Consider the following 12,997-nt stretch of genomic DNA (forward strand, 5'->3'; position numbering starts at 1 on the left):
TTTGAAATTTCATTAGGTCCCATTTGTTTATTTTTGTTTTTCTTTCCATTTCTCTAGGAGGTGGGTCAAAAAGGATCTTGCTGTGATTTATGTCATAGAGGGTTCTGCCTGTGCTTTCCTCTAAGAGTTTTATAGTGTCTAGCCTTACATTTAGGTAAGGGGTTTTTCGGGATCTTTTGTGTTTCCATACAAATTGTGAAATTTCTTGTTCTACTTCTGTGAGAAGTGCCGTTGGTAGTTTGATAGGGATTCTACTGAACCTGTTGATTGCTTTGGGTAGCGTAGTCGTTTTCACACTGTTGATTCTTCCAATCCAAGAACATGGTATATCTCTCCATCTGTTGGTATCATCTTTAATTTCTTTCATCAGTGTCTTATAATTCTGCATACAGGTCTTTTGTCTCCTTAGGTAGGTTTATTCCTAGGTATTTTATTTTTTTTGTTGCAGTGGTAAATGGGAGTGTTTCCTTAATTTCTCTTTCAGATTTTTCATCATTAGTGTATAGGCATGCAAGAGATTTCTGTGCATTAATTTTGTATCCTGCTACTTTACCAAATTCATTGATTAGCTCTAGTAGTTTTCTGGTAGCATCTTTAGGATTCTCTATGTATAGTATCATGTCATCTACAAACAGTGACAGTTTTACTTCTTCTTTTCTGATCTGGATTCCTTTTATTTCTTTTTCTTCTCTGATTGCTGTGGCTAAAACTTCCAAACTATGTTGAATAATAGTGGTGAGAGTGGGCAACCTTGTCTTGTTCCTGATCTTAGAGGAAATGGTTTCAGTTTTTCACCATTGAGAACAATGTTGGCTGTGGGTTTGTCATATATGGCTTTTATTATGTTGAGGTAGGTTCCCTCTGTGCCTACTTTCTGGAGAGTTTTTATCATAAATTTGTGTTGAATTTTGTCGCAAGCTTTTTCTGCATCTATTGAGATTATCATACGGTTTTTCTCCTTCAATTTGTTAATATGGTGTATCACATTGATTGACTTGCGTATATTGAAGAATCCTTGCATTCCTGGGATAAACCCCACTTGATCATGGTGTATGATCCTTTTAATGTGCTGTTGGATTCTATTTGCTAATATTCTGTTGAGGATTTTTGCATCTGTGTTTATCAGTGATATTGGCCTGTAGTTTTCTTTTTTCATGACATCTTTGTCTGGTTTTGGTATCAGAGTGATGGTGGCCTCATAGAATGAGTTTGGGAGTGTTCCTCCCTTTGCTATATTTTGGAAGAGTTTGAGAGGATAGGTGTTAGCTCTTCTCTAAATGTTTGATAGAATTTGCCTGTGAAGCCATCTGATCCTGGGCTTTTGTTTGTTGGAAGATTTTTAATCACAGTTTCAATTTCAGTGCTTGTGATTGGTCTGTTTTTATTTTCTATTTCTTTCTGGTTGTCTCAGAAGGTTGTGCTTTTTCTAAGAATCTGTCCATTTCTTCCAGGTTGTCCATTTTATTGGCATAGAGTTGCTTGTAGTAATCTCTCATGATCCTTTGTATTTCTGCTGTGTCAATTGTTACTTCTCCTTTTTCCTTTCTAATTCTGTTGATTTGAGTCTTCTCCCTTTTTTTTCTTGATGAGTCTGGCTAATAATGGTTTATCAATTTTGTTTACTTTCTCAAAGAACCAGCTTTTAGTTTTATTGATCTTTCTATTGTTTCATTTCTTTTTCATTTAAATCTGATCTTTATGATTTCTTTCCTTCTGCTAACTTTGGGGCTTTTTTGTTCTTCTTTCTCTAATTGCTTTAGGTATAAGGTTAGGTTGTTTATTTGAGATGTTTCTTGTTTCTCGAGGTAGGATTGTATTGCTATAAACTTCTCTCTTAGAACTGCTTTTGCTGCATCCCATAGGTTTTGGGTCGTCGTGTTTTCATTGCCATTTGTTTCTAGGTGTTTTTTGATTTCTTCAGTGATCTCTTCGTTATTTAGTAGTGTACTGTTTAGCCTCCATGTATTTGTATTTTTTACCGATTTTTTTTCCTGTAATTGATATCTAGTCTCATAGCATTGTGGTTGGAAAAGATACTTGATACGATTTCAATTTTCTTAAATTTACCAAGGCTTGATTTGTGACCCAGGATATGATCTATCCTGGAGAATGTTCCATGAGCACTTGAGAAGAAAATGTATTCTGTTGTTTTTGGATGGAATGTCCTAGAAATATCAATTAAGTCCATCTTGTTTAATGTGTCATTTAAAGCTTGTGTTTCCTTATTTATTTTCATTGTGGATGATCTGTTCATTGGTGAAAGAGGGGTGCTAAAGTCCCCTACTATGATTGTGTTACTGTCGATTTCCCCTTTTATGGCTGTTAGCATTTGCCTTATGTATTGAGGTGCTCCTGTGTTGGGTGCATAAATATTTACCATTGTTGTACCTTCTTCTTGGATTGATCCCTTGATCATTATGTAGTGTCCTTCTTTGTCTCTTGTAATGGTCTTTATTTTAAAGTCTATTCTGTCTGATATGAGAATTGCTACTCCAGCTTTCTTTTGATTTCCATTTGCATGGAATATCTTTTTCCATCCCCTCACTTTCAGTTTGTATGTATCCCTAGGTCTGAAGCGGGTTTCTTGTAGACAACATATATATGGGTCTTGTTTTTGTATCCATTCAGCCAGTCTGTGTCTTTTGGTTGGAGCATTTAATCTGCTTACATTTAAGGTAACTATCGATATGTATGTTCCTATTAGCATTTTCTTAATTGTTTTGGGTCTGTTATTGTAGATGTTTTCCTTCTCTTGTGTTTCCTGCCTAGAGAAGTTCCTTTAGCATTTTTTGTAAAGCTGGTTTGGTTGTACTGAATTCTCTTAGCTTTTGCTTGTCTGTAAAGGTTTTAATTTCTCCATCAAATCTGAATGAGATTCTTGCTGGCTATAGTAATCTTGGTTGTAGGTTTTTCCCTTTCATCACTTTAAATATGTCTTGACACTCCCTTCTGGCTTGCAGAGTTTCTGCTGAACGATCAGCTGTTAATGTTATGGGGATTCCTTTGTATGTTATTTGTTGCTTTTCCCTTGCTGCTTTCAATATTTTTTCTTTGATTAATATGTGTCTTGGCGTGTTTCTGCTTGGATTTATCCTGTATGAGAGTCTGTGCTTCTTGGACTTGATTGACTACTTCCCATGTTAGGGAAGTTTTCGACTATCATCTCTTCAAATATTTTCTCAGACCCTTTCTTTTTCTCTTCTTCTTCTGGGACCCCTGTAATTTGAATGTTGGTGCGTTTAATGTTGTCCCAGAGGTCTCTGAGACTGTCCTCAATTCTCTTCATTCTTATTTCTTTATTCTGCTCTGAGGTAGTTATTTCCACTATTTTATCTTCCAGCTCACTTATCCGTTCTTCTGCCTCAGTTATTCTGCTATTGATTCCTTCCAGAGAATTTTTAATTGCATTTATTGTGTTGTTCATCATTGTTTGTTTGCTCTTTAGTTCTTCTAGGTCCTTGTTAAACGTTTCCTGTATTTTCTCCATTCTATTTCCAAGATTTTGGATCATCTTTACTATCATTACTCTGAATTATTTTTCAGGTAGACTGCCTATTTCCTCTTCATTTGTTTGGTCTGGTGGGTTTTTACCTTGCTGCTTCATCTGCTGTGTGTTTCTCTGTCTTCTCATTTTACTTAACTTACTGTGTTTGGGGTCTCCTTTTTGCAGACTGCAGGTTCGTAGTTCCCGTTGTTTTTGGTGTCTGCCCCCACTGGGTAAGGTTGGTTCAGTGGGTTGTGTAGACTTCCTGGTGGAGGGGACTGGTGCCTGTGTTCTGGTGGGAGGGGCAGCATCCGGTGGTGTATTTTGGGGTGTCTGTGAACTTAGTAGATTTTAGGCAGCCTGTCTGCTAATGGGTGGGGTTGTGTTCCTGTCTTGCTAGTTGATTGGCATGGGGCATCCAGCACTGGAACTTGCTGGCCATTGGGTGGAGTTGAGATGGAGATCTCTGGCTTGCTGGCCGTTGGGTGGAGGTGGGTCTTAGCATTGAGACGGAGATCTCTGGGAGACCTCTTGCTGATTGATATTACCATGGGACCAGGAGGTCTCTGGTGGTCCAATGTCCTGGACTCGGCTCTCCCACCTCAGCGGCTCAGGCCTGACTCCAGGCCCAGGCACCAAGTCCCTGTCAGCCACACGGACACATATGGCTTCTGGATGCTGTGATGCTGAGTGTAGTTCCAGGGGAAGGAGCTTGGTGGTGCTACTCTTGCTGCTCCGGGTGACCGCTGCCTCTGTTAACAGCTCCACTAAGCCTGAGGGTCTACCAGCTGCAGGAAGATGAGACCACCCGGGGCAGCCTTCAAGCCGTGATTCTTGCCACGATCCCTGCTGTTGCTGTCATGGAATCCGGCTTCCCCCACTGCTGCCCAAGTCTCAAGAATTTGTTTCATTATAAACAAAATTTGTCAATTTTTGTATTCAGTAAATTGTACAGTGAGTATTCACTGCCTTTTCATAGGCAGTGTTAAAACAACCATATGATATCAGTGCTTTTACATCCCACTTATGTAGGTGAGAGCACTGTGATTTAATGAAGCAGTAGAGTCCAAATCCAAACCCAAGTCTTTTGCATTCCTGCATCCAGGACATTAACAACCAGAATACATTTAATTATATATTTTCAATGGAGGCAAAGCAGGAGGGTCTCCAATCAGTATGATCCTCCTACTCATTACTACAGCCCTTTTTATGTATCACAAAGTTATACTTTGAAATAATTTCACAGAATTAACTTACTTTAAAAGTTTTGTTTTCTTTTTGAAAGTCATAGTGTCCTAAGTCCATGGTGTCCTAATGTTTCCTAAGAAACATTTTTAGTGCTTTGTTAGGAATAAAATTATTTATAGTTCTAATTCCAAGATTGAAGTTGCCCAGAATCAAGGTGGCTCAGTTTGGCCTTAACTTTCCTCTGTCTTTCAGTTCATCTTTGTCATTTTCTATTGTGAAGTAGCCCTTTTGTGCTAATATTATCAGAGGACCCAAATCAATCCTCAAATATTACATACTTACAGGGCTTTTTAGAGCAGCCAAGAAGATAGTTGTTAGCGCATTTTTTGCCAGGTATGCATTGTGTTCAAAATGTTTTTCGTATGTTGTCAAGTTAATAAGAATCACTGATCTCAGGCTCTTTGAGCAAAGAGAGTATTACATAATTCTTTCATAGTCCCAGTGTTAAGACTATAATTAAAAACTTCATTGCACATGCTAAGTATTGATGCTGTCACCTCTTGTTGCACCCTCAACTCTTAATCCCTGTGGCTACTGTTTGCTATAGGAGAACCCAGTGTAGCCTCCAAACTACTCACTTGGTTTATCCCTGTGGCTACTGTTTGCTATAGGAGAACCCATTGTAGCCTCCAAACTACTCACTTGGTTTATCCCCTACCTCTCTCTGCTCCTGTCTTCTCCTCTTTTTATCTATTTACATTTTGGCATTTCACCAGATTCCATCTGCAGTCTTATAATCTTCTAGCACTCCATTCTTTCATAGTCATATTTATTCTCAGCATGATAAATTCAGTTGTCAACTCTAATTTCTCTATTGAGTCTCAGGCTTGCATTTCCAACTGCTTGTTGAATCTATCCATGTTTTTTAGCACCTGAGACTTCAACTGAATTCATGTTATTTTTTTTTATTCAAATCTCCTTTATCTCCCTTTGAATTAGATCACCAGGCACCCAATTCTCCAGTATTGAACCAGATTATCATCTGTACTTAACCTTTATTCAAGACAGTTCTATCAATCACGTTAGAAAATATCTGTCACCTTCCCCCTAGTCATTCTTTTCCAAAACTTAAAATCAAGTTGAGGAATGTATCTTGTAGTTCTAGGGCTTCAATAATCTAACTAGCTACCCACACTAGATACAGCAAATTGAGCCATGCACTCAGGGCAAGCTGTTTTCTCAAAACATGTTTTTAATTTAGAGGTTGTATTAGCTCCTGTGAGTCAAGAAGACATTGTTTATTGCTTTAGAATTTCAGAGTACCAACCTTATTATGATTTAGTAAATTAAAATTTGATTTGTAGAGTATATGGTTGTCTGCTAGCAACTTAAGAGATAAAATTTAAACTTATTTTGACAACTTAGAGAAAATGGAAAAATTCATAGAAACATACAACCTACCAAGTTTGAATCATGAAGAAATAGAAAATCTGAACAGCCTATGTTAGTAAGGAGACTGAATCAGGAATCAAAAACCTCCCAATAAACAAAGTTCATAACCAGATGGCTTTACTGGTGAATTCTACCAAACACAGAAGAATTAATTGTTAGCAGTCCTTCTTAAACTCTTCCAAAATTGGAAGCATTCGCTCCTTTTCCATAACTCATTTTACCAGGCCACCATTACCCTGTTACCAAAACCAGGCAAGTATGCCACAAGAAAAGAAAATTACAGGCCAATATCCCTGATAAACATAAACATAAATGCAAAAATCTTCAACAAAATATTAGCAAACTGAATTCAGCAATACATTAAAAGGATCATTACACCACAACTATGTGAGATTTATTCAGAGGATGCAAGCATATAGTTCACTGTCTGCAAATCAATTAATGCAACACACCACCTAAACAAAATGAAGGATAAAAATCACATGATCATCTCAACAGATGCAAAAAAAAAAAAGCATTTGACAAAATTCAACATCCATTTAGGATAAAAACTCAACAAAATGGGTACAGCGGGAATGTACCTCAATATAATAAAGGCCTATAGCTGATATCATACTCAACAGTAAAAAGTTGAAAGCTGTTGCTCTAAGACAGGGAATAAGACAAGGTTTCCCAGTCTCACCACTTTCATTCAACGTAGTATTTACAAGTCCTACCACTGCAGTTTAAGCAAGAAAGAAAAAAGGCATCCAAGTCAGAAAGCAAGAAGTAAAACTGTCATTATTTGCACAAGACATGGTATTATACATAGAAAAATCTCAGATTCACAAAAAAACTTAAAACTCACAATCAGTGAATTTAGTAAAGTTGCAGGATACAAAATCAGTATACAAAAATCTGTAACACTAGTAATGAACTATAAGAAAAACTGAAAGTCAGATTTACAGTTGCATTAAAATAACAAAATTTCTAGGAATAAATTTAATCAAGGAGGGGACAGGCCTGTACACTGAAAACTAAAACATAGATGAAAGAAATTGAAGAAGATACACATAAATAGAAAGATATTCCATGCCCATGGATTGGAGGAATATTAATATTGTTAAAAAGGTCCGTACTACCTAAAGTTGTCTAACAGAGTCAATGCAATCCCTATCAAAATTCTAATAGCATTTTTCACAGAAAGAGAATAGTCCTAAAATTCTGAATCACAAAAGACTCCAAAAGCTAAAGCAATCTTGAGAAAGAAGAACAAAGCTGGAGGCACTATGTGCCCTGATTTCCAACTATATTACACAGCTACAGTAATCAAAACAGTGTGGTATTGGCATAAAAAACAGACACATAGATCTGAGGAACAGAATAGAGAGCCCAGAAGTAAACCCATGTATACAAGATCAAGTAATTTATGACAGATGACCCAAGAATATACAACGGGGAAAGAACTCTCTCTTCAGTAAACAGTGTTAGGAAAACTGGACAGCCACATGCTAAAGAATGAAACTGGACTGCTTTCTCCACCATACACAAAAATAAACCCAAACAGATTAAGGACTCAAACGTGAGACCTGAAACCCTTGAACGTAAGACCTGAAACCATAAAACTCCTAGAAGAAAACACAGGCAGTAAGCTTGACAGTCATGATTTTTTTTTAAGTTTGACACCAAAAGCAAAGGCAACAAAAGCAAAAATAAACAAGTTGGGTGACATCATCAAACTAAAAAGCTTCTGCACAGCAAAGGAAACCATCAACAAAATAAAAATGCAGCCTAAGGAATGGGAGAAAATATTTGCAAAACATTTATCTGATAAGGGGTTAATATCCAAAATGTACAGTCATCCCTCCATATCCTTGGGAGATTGGTTTCAGGACCTGCCATAGATACCAAGATCTATGGATGCTCAAGTCCCTTACATAAAATGGCAGAGTACAGTTGGTCCTCCGTATTTGCTGGTTATAAACCCACAGATACAGAGGGCCAGCTGTATAAAGAACTCATACAAGTCAGTAACAAAAACACAATTTCACTATTAAAATGGGCAGAGGATCTGAATAGACATTTTTCCAAAGAAGACATACCGGTGGCCAACATGTCCATGAAAAGGTGCTCAACATAACTAACAATCAGGGAAATGCAAATCAAAACCACAATGAGCTATCACCTCACGCCCGTTAGAATGGCCGTTATCATAAAGAAAAGAAATGCCAAACGTTGGTAAAGACGTAGAAAAACGGGAACCCTTGTACCCTATTGCTGGGAATGTAAATTGGTGCAGCCATTACGGAAAACAATAGGGAGATTCCTCAATAAATTAAAAATAGAACTACCATATGATTCAGCAATTCCACTTCTGGGTATTTATTTGAAGAAAATGAAAACACTTTCTGGAAAAGATACATGCACCTCTCTGTTCATTGCAGCATTACTTAGAGTAGCCAAGCTATGAAAACAACTGGTGAAGTACAGGGGAGGGGAAGCACTGCAGTAACACAGGTGGTACTTTGAATATAGGTTTCCTCCTGACATGGAGTGAGCCTCAGATGTGGAACAGAGGGTCTTAGAATGGCTTTACCAAGCAGGCTGGGTAACAGAGGACCTTGAAGTCCAGTCACATAATTTTGTGTTATTACTGCAAGAGACAGAATTAACAGTTTTTTTCAAAGGAACATTTTATTGAAGTATCATATGTATACATATATAAACTATATAGATAACTCAACATACTTAGCACAAATGTGAAACTTACTGAATTTTAAAAAGTGAAAACACTGATATATGCACCATTCAGGTCAAGAAATAGAACATTTCCAGGTCCCCAGAAACCCTGTCATGCCCCTCCCAGTCTTAACTGATCAACTTCCATCCACCCACCTACTCACACAAAGAGTAACCACTATTATGACTTCTGTCTTCATCGATTAATTTTGATTGTTTCCAAACTTGTTTTCTAAACATCAGTTGTTTACAGTATATACTCTGTTTTGTGTCTGCCTTCATTTGTTCAGCAGTATGTTTATGAAGCTCATCTATAGAATTGTGTGTAGCAATAGTTCTTTTATTCTCATTTCTCTATGGCAGCTCATTGTATGAATATATACCAGGATTTATTAGCCAGTCTACAGTTAATGAACTTCTGGGTTGTTTCCTAAAGTAGAAGTTCTGCTGTTAACAGTCTTTATATGTCTTCTGGTGAACATGTGTATATAGTTCTGTCAAGGACACACCTGGAAAACTGAACTCTTGGGTCACAGAGTATGTGTGATTATCTTTAGATACTGCCAAGTAGCAAAGTGTTGTACTCAGGAGTCTTCAGTCAGTCACCTGAAAGCAGAAGTGTGTCATTCACTTTTTTGTAACCTCATAGGCATAAACCACGTTGTAGACCCTTGTACAGTTTTTGAATACAAAAATTGAGAAATGCTAATTAATGTATATATAGGAAGGGGAATAAAAAATACCGATCAGCATCGGCCAACATTTCTTGATCCAGCCACTAGGCTAGAAGTGAAATAGTGTGCCACCATCAGGAAACTGAGTGGTTCCGTGTTAGGATGTAGAGTATAAGGGGTTAGAAAAAAGGGACTCTGACAGTTGGAGATTGAGGCAGGAACAAAGATCGTGGGGAACATGGAATACCGTGCTTTTTGTTTTTTGGGTTTTTTTTAAGGGTAACTTATAGTCATTACAGGGTGATTAACATTGGGTATTTTTCACTTAGAAGAAATAGTTTATCTTATTCTCGAAGGGCAAAGACGCTTACAGAGTCCACATATTTTACACGTAAGAAACTGATTTCAGTATTTTAAGGTCCATGTTGCTTAGTGGTATACTCATTTTAACTTCGCCTTATGTTTCTTTCCTTTTCCCATATCAGGCTCAAACACATATGAAGAGGCAGCTGCATATATTCAATGTCAGTTTGAAGACCTCAATAAAAGAAAGGACACGAAGGAAATATACACCCACTTCACATGTGCCACAGATACCAAGAATGTGCAGTTTGTCTTTGATGCTGTAACAGATGTCATCATAAAAAATAATCTAAAAGATTGTGGTCTCTTCTGAGTTTTGCAGTAAATGGTAAAATGCATTTTCAAACCAAATGAGTACTTATATGTGGATCTCTCTAGACTAGAGTCTTGCAGCAACACAGAATGTAGTATATGGGAAATGCATCTGGGACCTGACCAAAATTTTCTTTTTTTTTAAACTGGAAGTAATGGAAGGTCCTTTCTTAAATGTGAGAAGTGGTCCTGCAGTGTGAAACTAAGGGCAGTGTTAAAGCTGGACTCTAGTGTATTGATGACTTCTGTGTAAGTGTAAATATGCAAATGTATGTATACATGTATTTATGACTTTAGTTTTCCACATTACTTTTAGGTATTAAGAGTGGCAACTTATGATTTTAGCGTGATGGCTTGGGAAATAATAGAAATATTAAGTACTTTGTACTGAATGACAGACTATTATGTTTGCCAGTTTTAAACAGCTTTATTTATGTTCATGTCCTGTAAATTTTTAAGTACAGTAATTAATATTAGGACACATTGCAGCCCTTGTCTTGATTATATGTATACTTGTAATCATAAAAATGTTATTTGTACAAACATTGCACAGACTATTTTAATAACATGATTTGTTCTTTAAATTTAATGTGTTTTACTGAAATGTTCTTGAAGTGGATGAGTATACCTGCCTTTGGATCAGTTAAACATTGTATGCATTTCAGTTTTTCTTTTAAGAATGCATGCTAATCTGATTCTACATTAGATTTGGTTTGAAAACAAATTTCAGATTTTTGAGGATATACTTACAGACTTATTATAAATTCTTAATTTTTATTCGGTTGGTTTGTTTTCACTTTGAATTTTAATATTTGGATGGTATTCATGCATTGCCTTAAAGGTGATGCCAGATTTTTATACACTTTAAATAACTACATTTTTATTTATAACTAAGTTTAGGTGGGTGTGAGAGCATTTTTGTGGGTAAAAAATAAGTTAGCATAATGAATTTTGAGACATTCATTTGTGTATTTCCTTTGGGAAATCCCTTGTACCTACTATACATGATAGCTCCTTGTTTAGAAGATAACAAGAAAGATCTGAATATTCTGCTGATGATAAAATGCAACCTTTAAATTCATATATGTAAGTAACTAGTTTCAAATTTAATTATCACGCTATGTTAAAATTACTTTTTTCCCTTAGATTATTCAAATTTCCTCCACTTGCTTGAGTTTGTATTATTTCTTTTTAAACTGTGCTATTATTTCTGAGAATGAAATGGGCAATTACACTTAGAAAATGAGTAACAGCATTTAATTAAGTCAGTGATTGTGTGTATCCTCAAGTGTTACATTTCTGCTAGATATTGAATTTTGATAGTCATTTTTAATTATTCATGGCGTGTCTCTATGACCTCGTTTCAGCAAAGTGAACAGCATTCCATACCCTACTTCTCTTTTTTACTCATCTTGAAAAAGTTAGTCTTTCAGTAAGCTTCATGGGTAAGTAGTTTCTAAATTTAGTTGTGTGCTATCATTTTGTTGAAGTCTCTTTGTGGTTGTGTGTGTGTGTGTGCGTGCGTGTGTGTATAACCGTTTCATTTTGGGGATTTGTTTTTCTTCTTTGTAATGTAGAGAAATTCAAAAATTTCTTAACAAAATTCTTCAAATGTGTTAGTTTAGATTCTTTATGTGCCTTTCATGAAAGATATGTTTTCATTAATTTTATGGATGGAAGACCTGTTGTATTCATATTATGAAGCTATGTATGAAGTTCAACTATCCTGTAAATCAATTTGAATCATGAGAAATAAGTTTAAAACGCCACAAGAAGCACATATTGGTGACCATAATTGATGAATTCCTGAACTTTAGTCTGTGTAATTGTGTTACTAATAAAACCTAATAAATTTGAATTTTTAAAATTTTACAAACCTGTTGGCTAATACGTGTTTTGCATTAGCATTTAAGTATCAGTCTATTGTGTGTGCTCATTTCTTCTTTATCTGTGTTGTCCTTCTGCAATTTCATCTACTCCAGAAGCTTGAGTTTTCCCTGCCCCAAGTCTCCGCATGAGATGTGGTGCCACATTTGGCATTGCCTGCTTTGATATCCCCTTCTGAGAAGTGACTGCCTGCTCCAGTTCAGTATGTGCAAACCAAACTCATCATTTTCCCTGTGAACCAGTTCTCACCTCTGACTTTGCCATTGCACCGTCATTCATTTAATCCCTCAGTGGGGAATTTTTCAGCCATATAAGTTACCATTTGCTTACAAGTCTACTTTCCCAATGCCTCACATGTGTTTTTTGTTTTATTTCTCTTTTCCATTCCCACTACCACCTACTGAATTCCGGTCTTTGCTTAACTTCCACTTAAAATGGCTTATTACATTCCCCACTTCCAGTTTCTCCCGTCTTTAATCCAGGTTACTTATCCTAATCCAGAACTCTGGCTGTGTTATTTTCTGTGCATTGGCTCTGACTTGTCAATAAAGAGAAATCTAACTTAGCCTTCCATTCCAAGCTCTTCATCATCTGAGCCCACTTCACTACGTCCCCTGTCTCTCCCTCACATTCACTTTGTGCATAGCCTGGGCTTTCCTTCAAGTATTGTACTACATACTACCTGAAATATGCTTAAAACAATGCCTGGAACATGGGAAATGTTCATTCACGTCTGTTAATGTTGTTATTTTTATTCCTTAGCACTTGTGTTTGTGGTCTTTTTTTTAGATCAAGTGGCATCTGTTCTGCAGTCTGCCCTCCTGGGAGCTGCATGGTTCTCACGGGGCTGCCAATCACCGTTCTCACCTCCCCGGACCGTTCCTCGTCCCCATCACTGGGCAAGCACCCCAGCTGAACC

At 36.8% G+C, this 12,997-nt stretch overlaps 1 protein-coding gene across 2 annotated transcripts in view; it reads left to right on the forward strand.

The window, feature by feature from the left end:
• GNAI1 (G protein subunit alpha i1) overlaps nucleotides 1-12,067 on the forward strand; it is an 89,415-nt gene extending 77,348 nt beyond the window's left edge. For both annotated transcript variants that reach the window (XM_082473617.1, XM_082473618.1), the window contains one exon: nucleotides 10,002-12,067. In XM_082473617.1, the coding sequence (XP_082329743.1) occupies nucleotides 10,002-10,192 (191 nt within the window). In that variant the 3' untranslated portion in view covers nucleotides 10,193-12,067. The remainder of the gene's footprint in view (nucleotides 1-10,001) is intronic.
• The last annotated feature ends 930 nt before the right edge of the window (nucleotides 12,068-12,997 follow it).

This window comes from Balaenoptera physalus (genome assembly GCF_965194825.1).
Source record: "Balaenoptera physalus genome assembly, chromosome: 8".
In the NCBI taxonomy this organism is placed as follows: domain Eukaryota; kingdom Metazoa; phylum Chordata; class Mammalia; order Artiodactyla; family Balaenopteridae; genus Balaenoptera; species Balaenoptera physalus.